The following is a 25642-nucleotide window of genomic DNA, read 5'->3' as shown; positions in this document are numbered from 1 at the left end:
GCAAGCTTTCTTCCACTGCTTCAATGGTGCTACTTTTAATTTTATCCTCCTTAGTCCTAGTAATTAAAGTGATCAGCAGTGGCATCCCAACGGCTTTGACACAGCTACAACCCCCTAGCTGACTCTGGCTTTTAAGGGAAAGGGGAAGAAAAAAAAGGACGGGAGTTTCATTTCACTGGAACAAGAAAATCAAGCTTCTCCAATCCTCAACTTTATCCAATTGTTCTTTCAGCAGCCTTTGGATCTTAAGAAACAAATAAAAATGGCTGCCATTAGGGGGTCCTGTTTGTACTCGCCGCAGACGGCAGTGACTGACATTACTTTGGCCAAAAATTACGCCGTGGATTTGGGAAGGTGAATTTGAATGTGAAACACTGGCAGGGCAGTTTCCGAGATCATTACCCAGCCAGCTGAGAGCTACCCAACTCAGGAAAATATTGAGAGTGGTGGAGTCTTTCAGGGCAAAAAACCCCCAAACACTCCCTTAAAAACCATCTCCTTAAATGACTAAAAATTTTGCAATCTTCTCACAGTAAAAAGAAAAAAATCCACAAAACCTTTACTAGGGATTTTCAGTCCTTCTTTGGTAGAATTTTGGGAGGATGCAAACTGACTTTACACCAGTATTCTGATAATGTATCAACCTCTCACTATAAAAAAAAATACAGTCTGGTGAACTGCATTTATTTGACATTTTAAAAGTAAATTCTTTACTGTGTCCATAGACTGGGGGACAAAAGTAAAATTAAAAAAATGCAGTAAATTGCTTGTAATTCACAGCAAAAAAATCAAACCAGAGTTGTATGAGAGGGAGCAATTCCTGAAGCTGTAGGTTTCAAAATGGTTCGTGGTCAGCCGTGAGTGCACAGTACATCTAAGAGAAAGAACTTGACTGCCACCTCTTTCATCATTAGACAGGAAGAACGGCTCTGTTATTAGCCATTCAGAAAGAAAAAGACTTCTGTGCTTGTCCAGAGGCAAGGATTACCAAAATGTACCTATTCAGGATTACCAAAATGTACCTATTCAGTTAGAAGAAGAGAAAGAATAAAAAAAAAAAAATAAAAAAAATAAATAAAATTACATGAGCTTTAAAGGTTTGAGCAGGCTGGGTTATACTATGACCTTGATCGGCTCTTGTTTGAGTAAATAGGATTTGGGATGAAACATTAAAACTGTTTAGCAGATCTTTTCAAACCATTTCAAACTTTTCTTATGTTGGTTTATAATATAACCAGACATGCTTGTAAATGGCCACACCTGCTCATTCCTCTGGGGATGGCCTGATCTCTGCCTTTGCTAACAAAGAAAGGACGGGAGAAAAAAAAAATCAGCCTTTCTTGTTGCAAAACAGAGTGGAAAGTCAAAATCTTTCTCAAGTTTGTCCCATCTGGTCAGATTAAATCTTTGATCACCCTAGGGATCACATTTATGTTTGGTCTCTACCACTGTTTCAGAACAGCTGAAAATATACAGGTAGTGAGCAAAATATGGATTGCTAAGCAAGGAACATTCGGCATAAACAAAAGTGGCTTTGGATTTCTGTGGCTGTTCTGATTGTAGGAGGTGGTAAGAAAAAACAGACATAAACATCTTGGGTATTTTCTGCCTTCTGCCCTGTCTCTACATCAGCTACCTCATTATTCATAAACTCCATGTAACTTGACAATATTTTTTCATGAATGCACATCACGAAAAGTATCAAACCGCTTAAGTAGCTATTGGCTTAGGAGCTATGGCACCGATACACTGATGAGACAAGACAGAATGAACACAGAAGTAGCTCAAAGTCAAAACTGGAAATATCACAAACAATATCTTAACAAAGCTGTCCCCCTTAAGAAAAAAAGCTCCAAAAATTCACAATAAAATGGGATGGTGTGGCTGTAAAATGGAAAACATCTCCTTAAACCAAGGAGGCATTTTTAAAGAAATAGCCAACAATTTATTCTATTTTTATTTTTTAATTTTAAAAATAATTTTATGTTGTTCTGGAAAACATACAATTCAGTTGGTACAGTATTTCTCTGTGAAGAATAGTGGCTGTAGAAAAACAATCCACTGATAATTTAATTCCTTGTGTCATTGTGAAACTGAAAAACTCTTAGTTTACTGAATGGAAAAAAAAATTTGAAAAAAAAGAATGGCTGACTAAGTAAGTATCACCTTGTGCTACATCCAAGGCCTCTTGCTGGTTGTCTGGCTGCTCTTTTGTAGGCAAAAAGGAGCTGAACGCTCTCTGGCTCCTTAGATCTGGTCCAACAAATGCACTGCCAGTCATGCACACGGATCCAGCTTAAAACTCAGTGTGAGCCTAAAAGAAGCTAGTCAAACTGGCACCTACTCATGCAGAAGTAGATAGATTTGTCATGACAGGCTGATTATTCAATGTAAAGAAACAGTTTAGCTTTTCTAATCTGGTACAAATACATCTTTCTCAGAGAAAAAAGTAAAAGGTCTAACAGTTCAAGTATTTATAAGTAAGGAAACCAACAAAAAAATTGTAACGTCAAAGTGAACCACAGGTATTTGTGCTGGAGCATTCTGCTAAACAGCCCCCAAGTTCTATTCAGATAAATAAGATTTAACCCATTTAACCATTTCAGAGCTGCACATCTCTGTGACTGAGGTGATCTCGTTTGTTTCACACTGCACTCGGCTCTACTGCAAGTTTCAGGGACAGGCTGAGATACCCAATTCCAAAATCACGTTGTGTTTTCCTTCTGTCCTCGCTCGCTTACGCTGGCGCAGGGGGAACACCAGGAAACACTACCGAGAAAGCTGACCTAAACCAAAAGCAGAGACAAAGGCCTCCACTAACGTCTTCTCTGGAATTTTCCCGGCTTAGGCAAGTTTGTGCTCTCCCCCATCCAGGAAGTATAATTAAGGTCAACAATCACCTAAGGTGCTGGGATCCGTGAGCTCGTTCTGCCTGTCATTGTGACTGTCGGTGCTATTGGCATGACTCACAAACAGGGGCCCAAGCATGCCGGCTCAGAAACATCCTAAAATAGTGTCACCATCCAGACAGGGCAGAATCCGAGATGAACAGGCTAAAGATGGTGTTTTCTGTGCCCTTCCAGAGCTGAGTTACAGACAGAAGTTAAGAAAGCTGCTTACTCATTGTAGGAGTCAACATTCGTCGAGCTCCACTTAAGGGATTTTCGCTTGTGTAAACTTGACTTTATAATTAAAAAAAAAAAAAAAAAAAAAAAAAAAAAAGAAAGAAAAAAAAAAGAAAAAAAAAAAGAAACAAAAAAGTGGTGTTATGAAACAAAGACTTTTGGCAAGTGTATGGGATGCGTAAGCTGGAGAGCAGCATCACTCAGACTGCCATCCTGGGAAGCTTCCTCCTGGGGCGGGCAGCCCCGCGCCAAGGGAGGGGACGTGCCCTCCTGAGGAATGCTCCCGGGTCACTCCCAGCCGAACAAAGCCAGCGGGCTGCAGGGGGCCTCCCAAAGTTGGTTTTCCTCCCCGCCTTCTCTCAATTTTTGGGGGAGGGTAACAAGATCCCTGTCTGCTTCTATGTGATGAGAATGAAAAGAACAAGTGCAAACCCCACATCTCCCTGGACCCTATTTTGCTGGGTTTTTTGTTTTTTTTTTTTTTTTTTGAAAAAGTCCTGCAAACTGCTGGCAGGTTTTTTTAATGGAAAATACCAATCGCCTAAGATCTATACCTAGCCTTTTGCCAATAATGAGAAAACTTCACCTTCTGTCCCCAGCAATTCTTAGGAAATCTTTTGCTGTTATTCCTACAAATCCAATTACAGATTGTTGAGTAGCTAGTGGAGTAAGCTTATTGAGGAGTGTCACATCACTAAGTCGTGCGTATGTGTTTCAGTTTGTAATGTGGTCTGAGCCGCTGTAGAGGTGTCAACTTAAAATGCAAGTAAGTAGCAGAACAGGGCTAATCCCAGCCACTACTCCCCTGCAGCCAAATTGTAGCGCAATGAATGACAGTGGAAATGCAAAGATGCCACTGTGCTTATCACACACAGCCAGATGGTGGACCTGGATCAATGCACACATGCCACGATCAATGCATTTGATAAAGAATTAAGAAGAAAACTGTACATGTTATCAAAGAACTTGTACATGGCATAATTATGATTCTGCATGTGCTTACTGATGATATTGGAGACTCAGAGGCAGGTGATAATGAAACTGATAGGAAGAAATAGCTTAAAGGCTACAGCATATGGCCTCAGCACTAAGAAATCTTGTCAAATAGTTCAGAAAGCTTTTTTAACTGTTATTACAGGCTGCTCATAGTGCAAGCTGGTGGCAACGTTTTAATTTTTTTTAAACCTGAAATGTCAAAAAGTTACAAAAGCTGTACTTTTCAGAATGGTTCAGAAAATAATTAAGATGCTATTGTGTTTTAAACATAGCGAAAAAACTACAGGTAGAGAGAGCATTCACAATTTAGGGGTGCAGGGAGTCGCTGGGCATTTAAATATACACACACAATTCTGTGCTTCCTGAATAAATGCATTTAGACTTTGAGGGAGCTTGTGGCAGTTTAAGGAATGTATCTTGGTAGCAATTTGCATCCAGTACGCCAATTTCTACAGATGAAGTTTCGATATTGTCGAAATTTCGGTATTATCAAAATGTATCGAAATGCACTCAACATCAAACGTAGAGTATTTCCCTGCTCGCATTTGTACTCTGTCAGCTGAGTTACAGACACCTTGGATATGAAAGAAGGTAATTAAAGATTTGTGGAAAATAAAGTCTAAAGTAATAAAAAAAATTTATAATGTATAAAAGGTACCTAAAATACAAATTCTCATGCTCCAGTTGATAGATGAGCTGTCTAATCAACGCCTGGACGTAACTTAAGTGCTCTCATTAGTGTGAAGACCTTCAGGCTAAATAAGACTAAATCCCTTAAAAATTGCTTCTGCAATAGAAAAATCCCCCTTACCATTTTCCTCTGCCTAAATCATATCAATTAAAAAGAGAGAAGGGGAGGGAGGGAGAGAGAGAGGCATTTTCACATGACTTTGTTTTAACTGACACTCAAAAATCTATCTTCTGAATCCAATTTAAAATGTCTAGGCAAAAAAAAAAGTTCATTAGCAATCAAAGAAACAAAAAAATTCACCCTGAGTTTAGTTTCTCTTTCACTTTGAACCTGAAATCTTTACTCAGCGCTAAGGTGCATAATGCCCATTGAATCCTTCACCGTAACTTCTTTTCTCCACCCCAAACATTTAATCAACATTGCAGTTTTACATTAAATGATAAAATTTATCAAAACGATCCTCCAGAAGAGTGAAGCGCTTATTTTATTTTCAGCAGGCTGAGGAGGGACACTCTCCACCTCCCCCTTGCTCCCCGCCAACCCCCGAATTTCAATTTGTCCTGACAAACCATTGGGTATTAAATTCTAAAGGCACGCAGAGTGCATAAAGAACTGATGGCTTGATTAGCTCTTGTGGTGCAATTGAAGGAGCTGTCTCTCTCCCCGCTTCTCCATTTTGAGAAACACTTTGATCTTCGTTCAAGTCAATTCATGAACATCAACTGACAAGACTGCATGAAACACCCCAATGGTTAGGCCCAAACTCGTAGCAAACTATTTGGTTTCATTAAGGCTTTAGGAGAAGTGACCAGTGACAGTCCTTTCATTCAGAAGCCAACAGGCAAGTGACTATTTAAAGTTTAATGTGCACAATGTACTGCTGAAGGCCACTACACCTATAGTCAGTCACTCAAGTATGAATGCCTTTACCTACTATTTTGTGACATGTGAACTGCTAAGTGCAGCTGCAGTCTCATTAATGCATTCGCCCAGATTTGTCTGCAGGACTAAATAGACGATTCACAGAATTTCTGGTGAGAGAAACAACTGTATCTTCAAAGGAAGGTAGAACAGCAGGTGCTATGTAAAAGCCAGCGATTAAAAACAGATTGTGTTTTTAAACGCAGTAATTTACTCGAGATTTGCACAAATGTAGCAGAAATATTATCTGTTCTGGATGAAAATATGAAAGGATTTGAATCGCATCACCTGCAAAACGCGGGGTGTTTGGGCCGGTGTCGCGCTTTGCTACAGTACACTACATACACATCACTCTGCCCCTTTTTTAGTTGCCCTCTCCAAAGAGTCCCACTTCAAAGAGTTCATTTTTGCACCAGTTCCTGTCAATGCAGGTCAGAAACACTAAAGTGGAAAGTGGCTGCAGTGCCGTGGCACAAAGAGTCTCCGCGGCTGAAATCAAACAAAGCCCAATTAAACTAATCATAACGTCCCAGTGAACACAAGGAAGCTCACCTGGTATTTCTGGACTTCTTGTGTGAATTCCCAACTCTACTCGGTACTTGGTACTATAATTACCCTGACCAAAATACTGTGAAATTACTGCTCTGATCTACTAATGGCTGCAAAAAATCCCGTCGCTGTGGTTCCATGCCAAGGGGCCGTAGCAAGGTGGCGCAATGCTTTCTGACAGAGACGACAACTTCGAAAAACTCAAAAGGGAAAATTAACGGGATGTGGTTTATGTTGCCAAGGACTGTTCATTAATTACCAATTTAATCACTGCTGGAGGCATGACATTACAAAAATCTGGCTGAAAGTTCTAATAGATTATGAAGACCACCTAAGAAGAGTGACCAAGAAACGTACAAAACAATTAATACTGTTTCACTGCTATCAAAGACACTCAGATTATTTTACATCAAGTGAAGCAAAAGAATTAGTAGCTTCACAGTGCCACCACTAGGAACTGTAAATACAATGGCACACAATTAGTAATGCACATGTGACTTTTCGTTCAAGGCATATATCCTTGGGAAAGCCAGAACACGATAAGGAGAACAAAAGAAACATTTTTAAATGAAATGAATAAAGATTTTAACTCTACCCTTGTGCATGCTGAGCAATCACAGAATAGGCAATGCAAAATACAGCTCTAAGTAATGGCGATATCATCCTGGGATTCACAACAGCGTGTACTGAACATCCACACGGAAAACGTCCACAGCTATTAGCAGCGATAGAAAAAGAGCATTCCAGGGGCTGAGAAGCCCGGGTCTCACTCTGCACACAAAGGGATAGCTCTGAAACAGACACTTCTTTTTTTTTTTTTCCCCTAATATTTAAAAATGGATAGAAGACACTGAAATTTTGGAACTAATTTTGTTCGGATGATCTTAAAATTCCATTAATAAACCGCCAGCCTATTTTCTGTCAGTGTGCAAGTTAATGGTACGGCTGCAGACTGTGCAGCACCTTGAATTTACAGCCACAGAATAAATAAATTTATATATTTAGGCCAGATCCTTAACTGGTGTAAACAGATACATATTATAGAGATAACAGCAATAAAAAATCAGCTGAGAAATTCAAGTATTTGTATCTAAAACTGAAACTGCTAACATTTGTCATGCATTATCAAAGGTTATGCTTTATTCAGAAAATCCTTCCTGCTATAAAACTGACAGTACATACTAATTCTTCTTAAAAATTACTTTACTTGCACTAATTGATTTATTTTCCCAGCTATGTCAGGGACTTGTCTACAGCAATATTTTTGTACAGTGAAATATCACAACTTCATACTAACAAAGTGCTTAAACAGACCAAATACGAAGTCAAAAGATGTAGAACCTCTTTGGAAAGTTACTGATTTTTTTTTTTCAGGCATTGAGGAACATTAAATAAAATAAGTTGCCTGCTCTTGCCGTCAAGGAATTGAGATCAGACTATCTCAACCTTAGTGCGTCACTATAAAGAAGTAAATATCAGATCAGTTGGGGGTTTGAAGCGTTCAGTCAGTGGGTCCTTTCTCCAGTTAAAGAAAAGTATATTGTTAAAACAACTATAAAATTTAGAATGCTCATTAAATGTAAATACTCCACAGCATAGTCTTATCAGCTTACAACATATTTAACCACTTTTTAGTGGCATACAGACAAGACATATAAATGAATAACAGGGAATAAGTTACCAAAGCTCAGGGATTACCAAAATAATGTTCAATCTTTTTACCAATTAAATGGTAACTCCTTCTTTGTAATCTTGGGAAGATCTAGCGATCATATCTAAATCTGGTTGCAATTATCAGCATGACAGACTAGTCTTTTTTCAATCAATATTTTCCAATTAATATTAAAAGACGAAGGTTGCCACCTGCAAAGTCCTACACCTCAATAAATTCATGCTAGATGTTTAATTAATAAAGATCAGGTCTTAATCTTTTTTATTTTTTTAAAGAAAAACAAGATAATAATAATTTGAGAGTGCTTAAATGAATTAACACGGCCACCTCAACCACAGATATTTATTTTCCAACTGAGGAGACTATAAAAAATCCAGCAGTGAAGTGGATACCATTCCTAATGCAACAGAAGTAGGGATTCTGGTTTGACACAGAAAAAAATACTAAATAAAGCTATTTTGTACTCATTTTCAAGAACCTGAACATATAATTGGAGGAAAGAACACTCGCATTGCTACCTTGAGTTTAAGGCATCTTTCAATCAAAATAAAATATTATATTTTTGCTGCCTTCTCTGAATTTGCTTTTGATATCACTTCTGTTCATGTTGGCTCCAGTTTACTTATTGGAGGTAAGTCTGGACAGTTTGGAGCTTATTAGTTTAGAGAGGCAGCAAATTATTGCTGGACATGATCAATAAAAGGGATCATTTATTAAAGCTTTTTTTTTTAGGATTTAAAATATTTCTTTGTTTTTATTTTATTGCAGTCAGCATATCCAGTATCTGTGCAAATGTATGCAGCCAAAATTAAAGATCATAAATACTCATATCCTTTCAGATTCTGCCACTTTCTGAAGCCTTTCTAAAAAGAACTTCCATTTCCACTAGTCTGGTGCATGCAAAAAGAAAAAAAAAAGTTATCATTTTGCACTCAAATATTTATGAAAATGAAAAGTAATGGGCAAAACAGATTGACACCTGAAGTAGAAAGAGCTTATTAAAAATGAATTAGATACAGCTGCAACAAGTCCTTTGAGCAAGGGAGTAATAAAAAGCAGTATTCTGAGCAAAGAGAAAAAATCTCATGGCAGAGCCCACTCCTCTGCCCTCTGCACACAGTGCTCGTGTGTTTGGAGGAGACAGCTTTTCAGTGAGGTACTCTGTATCTGCAAAATCTACTAAAAGAGTTGAACATCATTGCCACTGCTTTTTCTTTCTTTTTTTTTCAATATATACACATTGAGGCAGCTACTGCTGTCATTCAGCTTGAATAAATATAAAATAATGGTACCAGAGATAATTAAACCCAAATCTTTCTCTGTACAGAAAGCAGGGTAGCAACAGTTGCAATTAAGCACAGCAGCAGCCTCAGGATTATTCTCCAAACCCCCCCCAAGTCAGTTTGTATTATTCTGGTTTTAAATTCTAATTGTTCAAATGGAGTCACTCACAATTTTTAGTGACTCAAATGCTGCTCTGAAGAAAGAATTACTATTTTCCTATTTCACAAAAGGCAGAAGACAGAGTGATTCCCTCCAGGTATCATACTATTGAACTCCTGCATCCACCAATCTATGCCAGATCCTAAATATGCAAAATTTTCTGCCAAATCCATATATGGGTGGCCCAGTCCTGCACCTAAATTCACCAAGGAGGAATCCTTAGCTCATGCAAAAGCCAAGTAACTTTAGAAACTATCTGCAGCCCCTGGTAGGGAGAAAAACACATCCTTTCCCAGATGAGCACTTTTCATGAATTCCATTAGATACGGCATTCCCTGCTACAGCTGTCTGCCTTACAAAAACAAATTAAAAGAATTTGACGCAGGATTTAGGAGATGCCAGAAATAAAGCTAGTGGGCATAATCTTAATTTTCATCCTGCTCTGTATCCTCTAAAACAGAGTCTAACTGTGGCAGCACCTTTTACTTTCATTATCTCCTGGTCTTCAGCCCAGCCCTAAGCTCTACCCAGTGGTGTTCTACCCAATACTTTGGTTTATTTTCACTGTTCAATATGCATGCCAATCAACACGTAGGATTATTCTTTACACCACAATATTCACATCTTGCTCTGAAGACAGAATTCTTAATTTCTTGACTTCTTTCTACAGTGCCCACATCTATGGTATTTAAGAGCCTCAAGAGCATTAATCACATTCCCTTCCCACAACAAGCCGTGGAAGAGTTATTACCTTGCTCTTCTGATGAGAACTGAGAGGGAGAGATCCAGCTAAAAGGATCTATCACTGGGTGCTTGCTCTGGGAAGCCTATTAGTTGGATTTTTTTCAGTAAACTAAGCTTTATAGCCATTTATATGTCTCAAGCACAGCTCCAATTGATTTCCCTGACAGACCTGGATGCTCAATATATTTGCAAATCAAACTTTTGCCTCAAAGTGATCAAGAAAGGAAGGACACAAAAATAGTGACCACCTGGAGGACATTTGACTGGAAAGACTTAGTGGCACTGACCAGGAACTCAGGTAAAGGCAGAAGTACATTTAATTTTTTCAAGCACCTTAACCATGACCTCATCTTTTCACTCCTCACAGTCTCTGCTTTGTTTGTCGTACACCTTTCAATTTCTGCAACCAAAAGCACAGAGGTCCACTGGACAAACAGCCTTCTACATCACCTCTATCCTCTGAGGAAAATGAGACACAATTGCTTTGGGGAAAATAATATGTGATCACATAATTAAAGACTACATCATGCATATACACAAAGGAGGTTAATTAAAGTTGCCTGTGCATTTCTTAACTCCTAATTCCATTCTCTGTAATCATGCTGACTCCGTAACCATAGCCATTTGAGTTTGGAGAGTAAATGACAGCTGCAGTAAATTTCCATTCTTTATGTGGCCCAGTCACTAAAAGAAAACAAGATTTTGCCAACAGCCTTTACAGATATTTGCTGACAGCAAAGTTATGCTGAGATTCAAGAATTAGAGATTCCATCCTATGTTCTACAGATGAGGATTCCCCTCCTGGAAAGGCCTTTTAGGGCCATGACTTCTGAATATTTCCCACTCAGTGTGGTCCCCTCTAGCCTGTCACTTTGCTGGATAGGTCTCATAGCCCACCTCCAGGCTCCTCACCTTTCCAACATCACATTCCAGCCCAGCTGCCGCTGCTAACAACCATCACTGCAGGCTGATATTTTACAGCATCTGGAGGGAGCAGATATGTCCCTTCCAGCCCTGTGATATTCACCATGAGAAAAGGCAAGTTAAATAAAAATGAGTAAGCTAATAAAAAGGCTCTCCTGGTTAAAAGCTAAGTGATTACAGCTGCTATATCAGATTGCAAATGACAGAAGCATCTCGTAAAAGAGTCACCACATGCACACATACATCAAGAAAGCAAGCAGAAAGGCTGAGCTGTTTATAAATCTACCATAGAGAAAGGGATCCACGAGGGGATCAGTAACTCTCTTCACAGAGCTCTTAAGCTAATTCTTCCAGTCTCCAAAGGGCTGCATCAATTTTAATGACACAGCTATGATCCTCCCAAACCATGAGCATGATTTCAAGGAGGTTCTGATCAATGCAGTCTCCTCTTAAGACTTCAAATACCTGCACACATACCTCCACATGCTGTCTGGCATGCATATAGCTTGAGATTGAAGGCTTCTGAGAAGCACCAAATAAGCAAACACAACACTGAAAAAATTTCTACCGTGCTGCAAGGAGGGAAGAAATGGGAGAAATGAGGCTGTACTCTGTGCTTAGAGGAGAAACAGGAACACTGTTTTTTTCAAAATTGACTTTTACCAAGCAAATCAGGTGGGCACACACCAAATAAACCTGTATGTAGGAAATTTCCTCCCTGATGCTCACCCTGAGCAGTGCTACTGCCCATGCTCATTGTCCAAGCCCACGCACTGAGCACTGCTCTCACCTGGTCACTGGGAAAGCAGAAACCCCTGGTTCTCACAGGACACATGGGAAGTGCTAACAGCAAGGCCCAGGAGATGAGACTTTTATAAAGTCACTAAGGACTCCACAGGCTTCTCTGAGCTGGGGTGACTGACACCATGGTCTGAAAGACTAGGGTGCTTAAAGCTCTTTCTGAGAAGGTATCAAAAAAGGTGCAATTGCAAACTTCAAGAGTTACTTTCAAAAGTATTGCCCCTGAACTATCTCTTCAAAGTTTTCTTATTTAAAATTAGATCTTCCTGTTTCAAACCATTTTCTTTTGAATCTCAATCCATCCTGAAAATGAGCCTCGTCCAATTTTCACTACTAAATGCTGATTCTCATTATCACAACTTCCATTTGGATAACACACCACTACACATTACTGCACACTGACATACAACAGTGCTTTGAGTCAAAGTTCTTATTATTAACCTTAATGACCAAAAAGCCATGAATAGAAATAAGTCTGTGCTATATGCTAACAATCAAATGACCTGTAGAAAACTGGCAGAACTACATCAAATGAAAATGCCTCATCTCTACTAATATCAAGTATGTTAAAGGAAAACAGGAATCAATGTGTTTTATCTTACACCTATATATGTTGATGCACACATGCATTCTCCTTCAGGAATATGCACATGTAGGGATATGTATATAACATATACATACACGTTATACACAGCTTTATATAATGTATATTATTATATACCAACTGTAAGAGTCTCCAAATCACATCTCCACAACACACTTCAGAGATGAGGAGCTTTTGTCATTCTTATGTGAAAACAACTCAAGTTAAGAGTGCCCACTACAAAGTGCCCAGATTTCACATGGGCCAGGACCATTTGTTCCAAGACAGTTCTCCTTGAGCTTCTGACAGAGGCAGCAAGAAACTTTACCTCTGCCAAGCTGCCCTAAAAGACTGCCCTTCCTTTTCCTGCAGGCTTCTAATTAATTTTTGAATTAATTAGAAATAAGGTCCTGTGGGTAATCTGGCAGTCCTAACTCTCACCCTGAAAACACATCACCATCTCCTACCCTCCAGCTGGTTTTCATGGCCTGGACACCAACTTCCTTATTGTGTAACTTCACATTACCACCTACCCATGGCACCTCTTCTCTGTATGCCACTGGGGCATACAGAGCTCCTTTCACTCCTGTTTGGATTTCACTAGCAGGAGTTTGAGGCTAAAAGAGAAAGTTCTGCTTCCCAATAATATGACCTGCACCAGAAGGGGCCTCGGTCCTTAGGAGAGCAATGGTAAGAGATGCTCTTGCTGGGCAGTGTCCATGCAGACAATTTTTACTGACACTTAGGAACTTTTCTGAACTTCAAGGCTCCCTGACAAGACTGCAGTATTAACACAACTTTGACTGTTTTGAATGGATTTTTCAAGGGAATCTAACCATATTTTCAAATTTTACCTATTTTTAATATGAATAAAACAATGCTTTGTCAAACCTAATACAAAAAAAGATGTGATCATGTTTTTGACGTAAAAAAAAAAAAATTAAAAATATTACCCTGAGGCAGAAGAGCTGACAGAGAAGATTTCAGCTCAAACAATGAAATACTAGCAAAGCTGTAAAACCTTTGAAAATAGAAGCTTGTAATAAAAAACATTAGGCAACTTTAATTACAGTTGTTTCTGCCTGTGTAGTTGCCTATAGTAACTCTCCCCTAATACCAATTTCTTTATGAAAAGATAATTAAAAAAAATCCAAAGTTAAATTTATACTAAAATATACATATCTGGGAAAAACTTTAAAAAGAAGAATAAGAAAAATTATCTTATATATCATTAAATAAGTATACAAATAAGACTTTTCTGTGTATATTAATATATTTCAAAGTAAAATGAAGTATTAGTCTATGGAGAGGAATTTCTACAAAAAGAAAAACCAGCAAGGATCCAAGAGAGCTAAGAAAATAAAATGAAATGTGTTAAATCACTGCTTTCATTTTTTGATTGTATGATCCCATTCCTGTAAAGAGGAGAATCTGCCCCTCAGGACTTGGCTCTGAAAGGTGGGAATCTGTAAAGATTCCAGCCTTTCTCTGTATCGTTATTTTTCATTATATTTACTCTCTCAGTTGCCAGTACAGTCTCTAATGTGCAATAGTTAGAATCACAAAACCTGCATTGCAAAGGTTTGCATAAAAATTAATTAGCTTTCATACTCCAGAGAGTAGGGATCCTCCAGGTCACCATGGAAGCCACTGGAGATGCAACCACAGCTGCTTCAACACTGGAGCTCATTCCCCAGCTCAACTTTCCCCCTTCACCAGAATAATCAACTTTGGTGATAAAAAGGAATTGTTTCATCAACTCTTTTACAAGACTGACACAAGCAGCTCCATTCACTGCAACAACACTTCTAAAGCAGCTAGGAGCTCACATCAGAGTCTCAAGGAAATGATTTACATTAACTGAAAGAGAAGCAATCAGAAATAGCACAAATTACTTCACTATCATTTAACAAGTGATGTTTGAGTTTCATCCCACCAGAAACTGCAGCGCCAATCAAAGAAGATGCTCCCAGACTTCTGCTTCCAAGGAAGTGGGAGGCACCTTTCTATTGGCCATAACATCAGGAGAAACAGGTTTTAGAAGTGAATGAAGGACACACGACACACCAAACGTAGAGAAGAAATGTTCTGCAAGGACATGCCTCCCCCCACAACAGCACACACAATGCATTTTAACTCTGCAAACTGCAAGAGTGGCCAATGTTTCTTACATCGTTCAGCTGCTTATTGCGGGCTGGGATGAGGGTACTGCTTAGTTGTTTATTCCCTGCCTTTAATGCTGCATCTCTTCTTGCTTGCTCAAGCAGAACTCTCGCTCGTTCTTTAAGTTCTTCCTGTCTTGACAACATACGTTGCTTAAAAATAAAGAAATATAATTAACAGCAAGGCAGCCTCAGGGCACTGAAGGTTTATACAGTAGTTAATAGCCAGCGGCCTTCCTATACAATACAGGTCAGGAGACACATGAATTATGTCTTCATGAGGTGACAGAGCATTTATAGAAATGAAAAGATGATCAAAATGTAAAAAAAAAAAAAAAAAGTTGTAATCCTTTATAATGTAAATTCGAGTTCTCTTCCTTCCCCTTAAAACTTAATTTCTATCAACATTTAATGCCTTTAAACTGCAACTGTGGAAAAAACCCAAATGGCTTCACAGAAGCCATGTCAAACGTGCTGTGTTTACTTATTTACTTTAATATGTATGCAAATATGGCTACAACAAAAATGCTTTGTTGGCTACTTATATGGGTACCACTCACTTATAACTTAATTGAACACAAAGAAGCTGGGTACAAGGCAAAAAACCCTCCAAAAATATCTGCTTCTACTGAATTCATGAATATGCACAAGTCCCTTTTTCTTATAAAAAGACTGAGCCTACTTTAAGAGCAGAAATATCAAAAGGGGGTTCTGCACAGGCAACACAAGAACATGAGCAGCTCCCAGGCAGACACACTCCCAAGGGCTGGTTTCTTAGTCAAGGTCAACTATCAAGAGTGGGAAAATGCATCTCCAGGCCTTTCCATGGGCCAGGGCTGGGACAGGTGCTGCCTGCTGTGCTCCTGCAACAACCATGTGGAAATGGAGGTGGTTGACTCTAAGCAACAACAGAGTGTAGGTTCAGAAGGAGCCTCACATCTGAAATTTTATTGCCATATGCAAATGTACCAATAATTAACAACAAAGAACTGCCTTTAAAGCCAACTCCTGCTTTTTCTTGGCCTGTGACACCTTTGTCCATGAAAATCTTCCTAGAGAACAAATCCTGCCTCCGCCTGCTCTTTTATTCTGTATGGGCCAAGTTGTTCCTTTTTCATCCAGTACACAAAGAAGATGATGATGATGATGATGATGATGAGGATGAGGATGATGATTAGAAACCTCACAAGACTTCATTGATTAAAGGAAAGAAATTACTTGACTCTGGAACCTATATTCGGCCATTATCACTCATCTATAGACTGCTTCTCTTGCACTAAAATCATCTTTACGGTGCTTACTCAGAAAAAAAGTCCCATAAAAATATTTGAAGCAATTCATACTATCAGAAGATTGGATATATTCTTTCCTTACCAGAGCTAATGGCACAAAGCCCAAACTCAAGAAAATTCTTCATAAGGATAAAATTATAAGCTTGTTTTGGCATTTTTGTAAGTGGAGGTGTTAACATGTTTTACATATTTTTATGATTATATGATTTATTGATAATACTCAGCATATATATAATATTCAACTTCCATACTCACAATAAATCTGCAAAGTAGGTGGGCAAACACTGTTATCTTTATAGAAAGGAAAATGATATTGTGGTGAAGTAACATGCCTTAGGCCACTCAATGGAAAGCAGCATAATTTAGCAGTCTGGAGTTTCTACCTCACCATACTGGCTATGTTCATGAGACTCTGTGGTTTCCCAGACAAGATTCTGAAATACCTTTAGTAAATTTTAAGGTATTCAAAGCTTTTTATTTCCTAATGAATTGATATCTATTTCCAGTCTTTGCTTCAGTATGCAACACTCAGAGGAAATGAGTTGCAACAGACAGTGGCAAAAGCTTTGGAGCCATCTTTGAGATAGTTGAGAACACAAATTTCTTTAATTGGAGAGAGATTGGAAAGATCAACAGTGGGACAATTTCTGTAAATTTTTTGTGTAATGATTGTTTTTCAGCACCACCGACTTGTCAGGCAAAATATTAATTGCCCAAAAATAAAAATACATTGCTCACCTCATCATTTATGCTGAAGACTTGGTGTAAATTACAAACACAGTGAAAGAACTTGAACAGCACCTCCATCCTAATTCACAGACACAAATGTCTTACCTGGGCTGTTTTTGCAGTTTGATCTGCATGATTTAAAGCTGCTCTGGCATCACTGTCAGAATCAGATTCTGTTTGCCTCGGAGAAGCATGTGGTTTCTTTGCAAGATCTGTATCCATATTATAGGAGTATCCTGGCTTAGAAGTAGGAGATAAACTTGGTTTTGTGACAGGTGAACTGGGATCTGCTCTTGTGCTCTCTGTGGATCCTATACATCCCAGCTTTTCTTGCTCCGAGAAACCAGGGGTACTGTCTAAGCTCTGGTGTCTCTTCTTGTTGTTATCTTCACAAGCAACTGTGGGAGACATATCCTCCCTTTGATCACTGACATGTGCTAAGTCACTCAAGTCTAAAGTGTCAGTTATCAGCAATTTCTTCCTTCCCAACACAGGCGGCACTTGTGTTGCGTCTGTACTGCTACACTTCCCGATTTCTTCAGACGCGGAAGTCCTCCCGGAGCTCTGCTGGGATTTCTGCGGATCCGTGTCGCTTCGAGTCCTGCGTGAAGAAGGGGAAGCTGTGCTTGGGCTCAAGTGGTCATCGGGAGTCTGATGCTCGCTCTCGGATTCGCCGACGCCGCTGTCGTTGACGAACACGGAGTCGTCCTGCGAGGCGAAGTCGGCCAAAGCGCTGTCCGGGGGCTGCAGCTCGGGCTCGCGCTTCAGGTCGCTCAGCTCCGCGTAGAACTTCTCCTGGTCCACAGAACTGTTGGTGTCCGTCTCATAGTTGCCCACTTTGTATGTGCTCTTGCTGCTGTTCTCCTCTATCTGAACCACGTTCAGCTCCTGGCCGCAGAAATGTGCCCTTATCTGATAGAGATAGGTCATAACAGTCAGTTTGTCAGGGATGGCCAACAAAACCATGTCCGAAGGTTCCAGCAGTCGCGATATTCCCAAGCTGGCAAACCCGTCGTAGGCCTTTGAAGACAGACAAAATAAAGATCACAGTGTGGCAGTTTCTTACCCATCATAACATCTCAAAAATGCAAGTGGAAATTTCAGTCAAAATAAGCAAACCTAAAACACATCTAATATTACAGGGAGAACATGGCTCTGACTCTGTTACTTATTATTCTTTTGGCTTCTTTATAGTCATTACTACTTTTTGGTGCACCATCCAACACCCAGCTCATTGATTTGTCCTGATGTCTTCTACACATTTCCCAGGACATCTTCATAGCAAAGCAGACTGAGAGAATGTAACCAGCAAAAACAATCAAATAGCATTTTTTAAAATATTTTTAACATACTTCAATGCCATACTATACTAAAATCTTTTCTTACTCAAAATTGTGAGACTTCTATGAGCAAACAGCTCTTCATGAAACTGCAGCTTGAAAGCCCTTCTTTTTGCACTAGGAAACTCTACCAATATCTTAAATGGTTCTCACTCAAGTAGCAGGAAACAAGCAAACAAAAAAAGTCTAAGAGCTGGACCAGAAAAAAAAAGGAACTCAGGATGGCTTTTTAAGATAAGGAACAAAGATATAAGAAACACGACACTAATCCATCTTGAGCTTTATCGTTGATGATCAACCTTCTGCCTTCTATTGGTCATGTAATTGCAGTGATTCCTGCTGATGAAAAACTATGTCCAGATAGTCAAAAGGAACACCACCACAGATTACCTCACACTAGACATAAATCACATTAATCCATCAAGCAAATGCATTTTAAAAACATTTGTTGATGCTAAATTTATAAGAAAGAGAGAGTGAAAATCATTCTCATTTCGCTTTACTTTCTAAAAGCTGAACAGTTGCAAGCCTCCCACTTTGTGAGGCCACATTGTCTTCTTTTACTGCTGGCCCTTTAAGTGAGTGGGCTTGGTGCATCAGGTTTTTCTAGTTTTGAAGAATTAAAGCCGTTTCTCAATTTACAATTAATTATTACTATCCTGGATTAACCTTGGAAGACAATATTGTGTTTCAAGGAAGTCTTTAAAAGGCCTCCTGTTAGCGTAGATTCACTCAGTTAAAGCATGTGGGCTTCTCCTCCCCCAGGAATCCTGCAGCTCCTTTTCAGTGTCTCCTGAAGGGCCTTACAATGTTCACAGTGGATCCTACACTATTTTGAACAAAAGCAGATGCTAAATTTAAGACATGGATGAGAAAACTGTCCTTTCACAAGGAAACAGTAACACACATCACTGGCTTCAACTCCTGAGCTTTACATTTTTTCCTTAATTTCTTTAGTTTAAAAAGAATAGAGAAAAAAAAAAAAACAATTATGGGGTTTTTTTTAAATCCTCTTGGTTTTTATATTACTAAGAATTCAACAGTGAGACAGAATGTGGGGCTGGGCTGGCCTGCTCCTGGCAGACCCAGATGTTTTGTTTGCTCTGAGAAAAAGAGGCTCTCTCCTCCTCCTTGCAATGTCATTCCCTACTCAGTGGTCCAATAGTTTTCATTTCAGCTACTTTTCAAACTTCACTTCCAAAAGCTGGAATTTATCTTCCCGAAATTTTGCATGCCTCCTCTCATGCTCAGGTATAACTTTCCAAAGCACTTTAGGTGAAGTACTTTTTATATAATTATAATAAATGGTTCACAGAGTTTATCTAGACACAGAAATGGTCTGAATAATTCATTATTAAGCTCTTCTGGGGTTCTCCCCATGCAAAATGATTTGGCCTAAAATCATTGCTGGTATTTGGTGTAGTATTTCTTGGGAAGGTTTATTATGATGAGAGACTGTTATGGCATTTATAAATACAGAAGTGTGCTTAGATATAGGAGCAGCAGTGGCAAACATGACTGATGTATTTGCTGGTACAAAACTCCAGATGGAGCAGAACAGCAGCAAAATAGTAGGTGGGAGGGAATGGCAGCAACCTAGACCAAAGCAGCATCCTGGGAAACAGCTGGAGGAGCAGGATCAAGCTGACTATGGAGGAGAGGGAGACAAGCTGGGTGGGACTGAATAGACATGAGGGGCAGAGAGAGCAGCAATGCAGGGATCTGGGTGGCAGCCTAAGGCATGGCAGACACAGCAATGATGGATGCTCATACCACAGCAGAAACAGGCTGGGCACGGACACACAGCGAGCCACCCGTGCTTCTGTGGACTAAAGGTAATGCCAGGAAGTGCTGTTTGCTAAGTGGGTCAGTGCTGATTCAGTGGCATAAATAACTTGTTACCTCACGCTGCAGGTAGTGGGAGTCACCATCTGAAGAATGATAGGACTTAAGGACAGGCACAGCAGCCAGGGCAGCCAAAGCCCATAGACATGACTTGACCTAAACTCCTTTTATACTCTCAATTTCTTAGTCTTAGTCTTTATATGCTAATAAAACTAAATTCTATGAGTATCTCCCAGGGTCTATAAAATTAAGGTGAGGACAGTGTTTCAGGTCTCAGGAAAGGTACTTGCTTAGAAGTAACACTACAGCAGGACTGAATTTGGAATGATGGATATTCTCAGTACAGCTGCAATCACTTTTTGTTGGCTGCTCAGTTCTTCTGGTGATGCCTGGGATTAAACACAGTTATTTCCTGCTGATGCCTGACACCTATTCCCCATTCCCTCTCATTCTCATCCACATTTTTGCTTCTCTCCTTTCAAAGTACACTAGATATGTAGATTGGCATGCCAGTGCTCTACAGACAGTAGCTCTAGAAATAGCAATTGTGTGTTCCGGATGTGTCCATATAGCACTATGTGATGGGTTGTTCTTCACTACTAGAAAAGCTGGGAGTTTCCTGATATTCCAGCATATTTATAAATTCATCCTATTTCTAATTCGTTTGTAACATAATATTAAAAGAGAAAATTTTCCAAGTCAAATTATTTTTGTCAAACACGGGCATAACTCAGTCCCAATTTTTGCAAATATTTACTACTCTGCATGTTTAACTCTGCTTCTACATTATCCTACTGATGCCAACAAGCATCTCCTACACATGCAATTAGATCTGTTCTTATGACTTTGTGGAATCAAATTGTAGAGGTAAGCATGAACACCTATTACAAAAATACTAACTCCAGTTTCAAGGTAAGGAATATTTGCTATTTTGACTCAATACTACCCCTGTAAATCTGAATTCTTCTATTTAAATGTGTAATTGAAAAGAATTCCTTTTAAAAATGGGATATTTTATTAAGATGATCACTCAAGTTCAAATGTACTGAGGAATTTGTTAGAAATGGCCAAGAACTGGAGAGCATCATAAAAATAAGAAGCGCCAACTGAACATCCAAAAGATATCACCACATGATAAACAAACCAAGCTTCTCTAAGCAATGACTAAAACCAGAAATTCACAATCAGCACCATGCTGTTTTGCCCTTCTACTTCTCATTCCTTCATCTTGTCAAAGATCTAGCCCAAGTCTTGTTTAGTAGCTTATATTTTTAAAGTGCAGTACATGTTATGAGTGAGAAAAAATATTTCTAATGTTGACAAGGAACTATAGTGCCAGTATGCTGTAATTTTAATAAATTTTACCTTAATTTAAATTTAATTGTTATTTAATAATAATCAAATGGACATATTATATCAAATTAACTGTTTAACACTACTATGAAGGTAATATGGATAGTTAGCTATATCTGAGATTTAAGCAGAAGCACAACTCTTTAGACCAGCTGGGAAAGTATCCCGGTAATGTTTGTAATTTTCTCAATGATAATCTTGGTTTCTCTTTTGTTCCTGATAGAAATTTGAATTTCCAATGTGCACCAAAAATACCTTCCAATTCAGACCGATGCCAATGTAGTAGTTGTTTGGGATTTTTAAAATATATGTATATTCAGGAGACTAAGCCTATTTATCTATCTCCCAATGAAGTCTTTTTCTTTTTTTTAAATTTACTGACAAGCTGATTGACAGACATCAATTGGGATCCATCAGCACAAGCACCACAGGCACTATTCCAATCATTTCCCAACTCTGTAACATACTGACATATTGGCCAAGATCAGATGTCACAGGTAAATACCCTTTTTTATTCAGCATCAGTGGCAGCACCCAACTGGCAAGTGGCTGGTGTGTATTATAAAGAACCTCTGATGACATGCCTTTTTTAAGAGTACATTTCCATCCCTAATTATACACAATATTTGCTCTGGAACAGTCGTTAAGAAATCTTAAGATTTCCTCCTTTTTTAAAAATTAAAATACAAACAAGGTCATGCACTTCTAAGATATATACTCTTATGGGTTAACCTTTAATCTATGGTTTTCATTTTGGGGAGAGGGAGAGGCAGAAAAACATTGGAAAAAAAGAAAAAGATCTGCTTCAGACAAAGAAAATCATCCTATTCATCCAAAGATGTTATTTTAATTAGTTAGGAGGAATCATTGTCAAATGTGTTACATATCTGCATGGAATTTCTAGGCAGCCATTGTTGGCAGTGCTGCATTCACTCCAACCAAGGGCACACGGGGTTATCTGGCAGAACTGTGTGAGACCAGGAAATAAATCTGCAGGAAGCAACTGAGATACTCAGGGTAGCTGTCAGGCAAAGGCTGGCAAAGTGATGAAAGAAAAAAACTGCACAATAATAACAATCACTATTTCTTCAATTCTGGGAACTATATCCTGTTAGAGACAGGCTAAAAAGTTCACTGTTTGCCATCACAGTTTCACAAAGAAAAGATGACTGATCATACTGCTAACGTTTTTAAATAATAATCTATTCTTTCTGTTTTATAATCCAGCTTAATTAGGCCAGACGCTCAACAAAACTTGAAGTACAAAAACATATGGTCACAGAAAATACTGTGATGCCACAGATAATCCACTTAGGTCATTCTAAGTCCTCCTATTATTATGAAAAAAATATCATCAACTAAATACTCATTAGATAGGAGCTGCTCAGAGATATTTCATTATTTATAATACTTAAGTACTAAATTAAAGACAAGTAACTCCCTGTTTAACACATAAGTGTGCAGGCACATTAAAATATAAACAAAATGAATTTTAATAAAGCACTTTCATAAATTCCATGTAACTAAATAATACTAGATTGTAGATATGTTTGCTATATAATATTGAACTTGGTAATTTATTTAAAGTATATTTTTATACCTTCATCTCAGTTAAATTTAGTGCCTTTTAAAGCAGTATAAAAATAAAATCACAGCTTTAAGAAGGCAGATATTTAAAACAATTTTCAGATGATCTTCAGGAACAATTTTATTATCAGTGACTCACACGAAAATTGTAATTTCTAAACACGTCCCTAGGGCCCAACTGAAGCTTGTAACATCTCTAAAATAGTGAGCAGAAATAAACAGTCTTCCAGTGATCCCCAAACTGAATTCCTGCTTCTTCCAGAGAAACTTTTTACATCTTGCACCTACAAAGACTGGTTTAAAACAGTTGCACAGCACAAGGCTATTAACTATTTTGCTAGCATTTAATTTATTTGTAAAGGAATATGTCAACACCTTTTATCCTAAACCTCCCATGTTGTGCACACTACTTCATTCAGCTGATGCACTGTAAGAGTAGGTGTAAAATTCCGTCTTTAAAAATATAACAATAAAAATATAACAATCACCATCAAAACAACATCAACCGTGCCCAGCTCCCAGAGCCTTGTTAAAGCAACAGCAAGAGAAGCCTTGTGTGCCACAGTCCAAGAGCAGTTACATTTTTCATTCTTTTAATTACGTGGCTGATTGGAAAAACCAGAGCAGTGCTCACAGAAGGCTGGCCAGGCCCCTCCTCTGCTCTCACACTTAATGTAGGCCATACAAATATTAAACTGTAATGCCAGCCCTGCACTTGTTGTGAATGTTAAAGCCATGACAAACTCGAGTCAATAACACATCCGATCTGAACTGCGGGAGGCCGAACACCTTCTGTGAGCCACAGTTATGACCTTACAAAACAACCACACTTTCCCAAAATTAATAAAAACCTGCAGTGAAGTCAAAATTGAGGCTATGGTTTTGTTTTTGGGTTTTGTTTTTTTGCCTGGCAGTTCTTACCTTTTTGTTGTTCTCTTTAATGTCTTGAGGATTCAGGGACTTGTAGTCACTGAGGGGGAAAATGGCACAGTGGGTATATACAGTATTTGATAAAAGCAGCAGTTTTAAAACAAACTAAATCTAAAAATTTGACATACAATAATATCATACAGTAACTAGCAATTTCACAGCAATTCAATCAACAAAACTAATAGTGTGGAAAATTAAAGGAATAAATAAATAAATAAATAAATAAACACCGATTACATGTTTCATTGCCTGAAGCTCTCCATCTAAAAAAGAAGTTAAGGCAGGGACTAGAGGCCAGCCTTGACAACCAAATTTACCAGGAGGTAATCCGTCCTTGTCAGCATACAAAGAGCTTATTCCTCTCATCTCATTTCAACACTGGTGCAATTCTCATAATCATCTTGAAGTCAGTTCTTTGTACAAGATTAAGAAGAAGAAAAACAAATCACAGAGAGGGGAGAAATAATTGTTTATGCAACAAGGGAGAGCAAAGAGGTCACAAAGTTTGAGCATTCATAAATCTGGTTTCTTAGAAAGGATGGTTCCCTGCTTGAAAGCAAAGGGTGAAAACAGTTCAGCACCTAAAACACAGTGGTATTTGATTTTCAAGTTAAAAAATTGTTCAGTATTTCTATAAGAGTTAGCTTATGCAGGCAAAGAGTATACAACTTACATTAGGTCTGGTCTAAAGTGATGTAATATTGCACAAAAGGATAAACCGTTTCTCCACGACGTGGTGAAATTGGTGATTTTCACTCCCCTATAGTTTTTTGTAACTTCTTTGCACCACACGAGCAATGACTGACTGGCATTTGGCTTTCTCCCCAAAACAGGACTTGGTATTGGGCTTGGCTGGAAAAAAAAAAAAAAAAAAAAAAAAAAAGAGAGGAAAAAAAAAAGAAAGAAAAAAAAAGAGAGAGAAGATAAAAGAATTTACTGGAAGATGAGAATTAACATTAATTGACCTAACTAGATGATCTGTATCCTTTGATGTGAGTTTAGGTCCTTCACAGCTGTCAGTTTACAAAGACTGTAACTTGCAAAAGACACAAATCGCGAGTTATTATCTACAGTTGTTGCCCTAGGCACTTGTCTCCCAAGGATGCAGATATACAGGATTCCAGATGTACACAGGGGAAGAGGCCAAGAATTGTACCAGTGGAAACACCCGTGCTGAAACACGGCACAGCCCTGCACAGCCCGTGACACACAGCCTTGAAAGCACTTCCCAAGATGCAGCCATGGAAAAGCATCCCCATGAGCCCTTTCACAATCAAAGTCATGACACAGGATTGATGAATTCCTCTGGTATAGGCTCCAGAGGAGAGTTTTGGTGCTCCTTCTGTGCAATTGCATAAAAGTAATTATGGCACCGTGTTTCTTAACAGCCACTTCCAACTGAACCCGAAGAGCTGCCTCTTCCAGGCTTCAGCTTTTCTATGTGGAAAAGGAATTTCAGATGAAAACTCTTATCAGAAGGTGGTTTCTAACAAGTGTCATTAGCTAACAACCATTAGATCATCATTAGCTAATAATGACCATTTCCAAAAAAAGTTATTTTGACTCTTTTAGTAACATTTTTGTGGGCATAAACCAAGGAATAAAATAGAACACTTCAGGCATTTGGCATTTGTCAGACTATCCGCTGCTCCTCAAATTCAGCATTCTGATTGCAGCAGCTGTTTCCAAGACATACACACTTCCCTAGAAAAATACTGCCACTTTAAAAACTTCTTAGATCTAATCAAACAGGCAGAATGTGACTGATGTAAATCCTATGTTTGAATTACAGTGAAAGAACTGAGATCCCCTATTCTTTCAATGTAATATCATTTAAAGCATATATACAAAACAAACAAGCTCTTGATGCACTTTAGAGCTAGAGAGTTCCCAAATTAAGACAAATCAAGAGCAACTAATTTACTGAATCACAGCCACTTTATGGTCAAACGGAT

General features: G+C 38.6%; 1 protein-coding gene across 2 annotated transcripts in view; it reads right to left on the bottom strand.

The window, feature by feature from the left end:
• The window catches only part of EHBP1 (EH domain binding protein 1), a 206929-nt gene that overhangs the window by 55810 nt on the left and 125477 nt on the right, over nt 1–25642 (bottom strand). For both annotated transcript variants that reach the window (XM_058020046.1, XM_058020047.1), the window contains exons 12-15: nt 24361–24539; nt 23679–23727; nt 16738–17652; nt 14621–14764 (exon numbers count right to left, since the gene is read on the bottom strand). In XM_058020046.1, the coding sequence (XP_057876029.1) occupies nt 14621–14764; nt 16738–17652; nt 23679–23727; nt 24361–24539 (1287 nt within the window). The remainder of the gene's footprint in view (nt 1–14620; nt 14765–16737; nt 17653–23678; nt 23728–24360; nt 24540–25642) is intronic.

Source organism: Melospiza georgiana, chromosome 3, assembly GCF_028018845.1.
Source record: "Melospiza georgiana isolate bMelGeo1 chromosome 3, bMelGeo1.pri, whole genome shotgun sequence".
Classification (NCBI taxonomy): domain Eukaryota; kingdom Metazoa; phylum Chordata; class Aves; order Passeriformes; family Passerellidae; genus Melospiza; species Melospiza georgiana.
The sequence above is the reverse complement of the archived record's forward strand: the minus strand, read 5'-3'. Positions and strand labels throughout refer to the sequence as shown.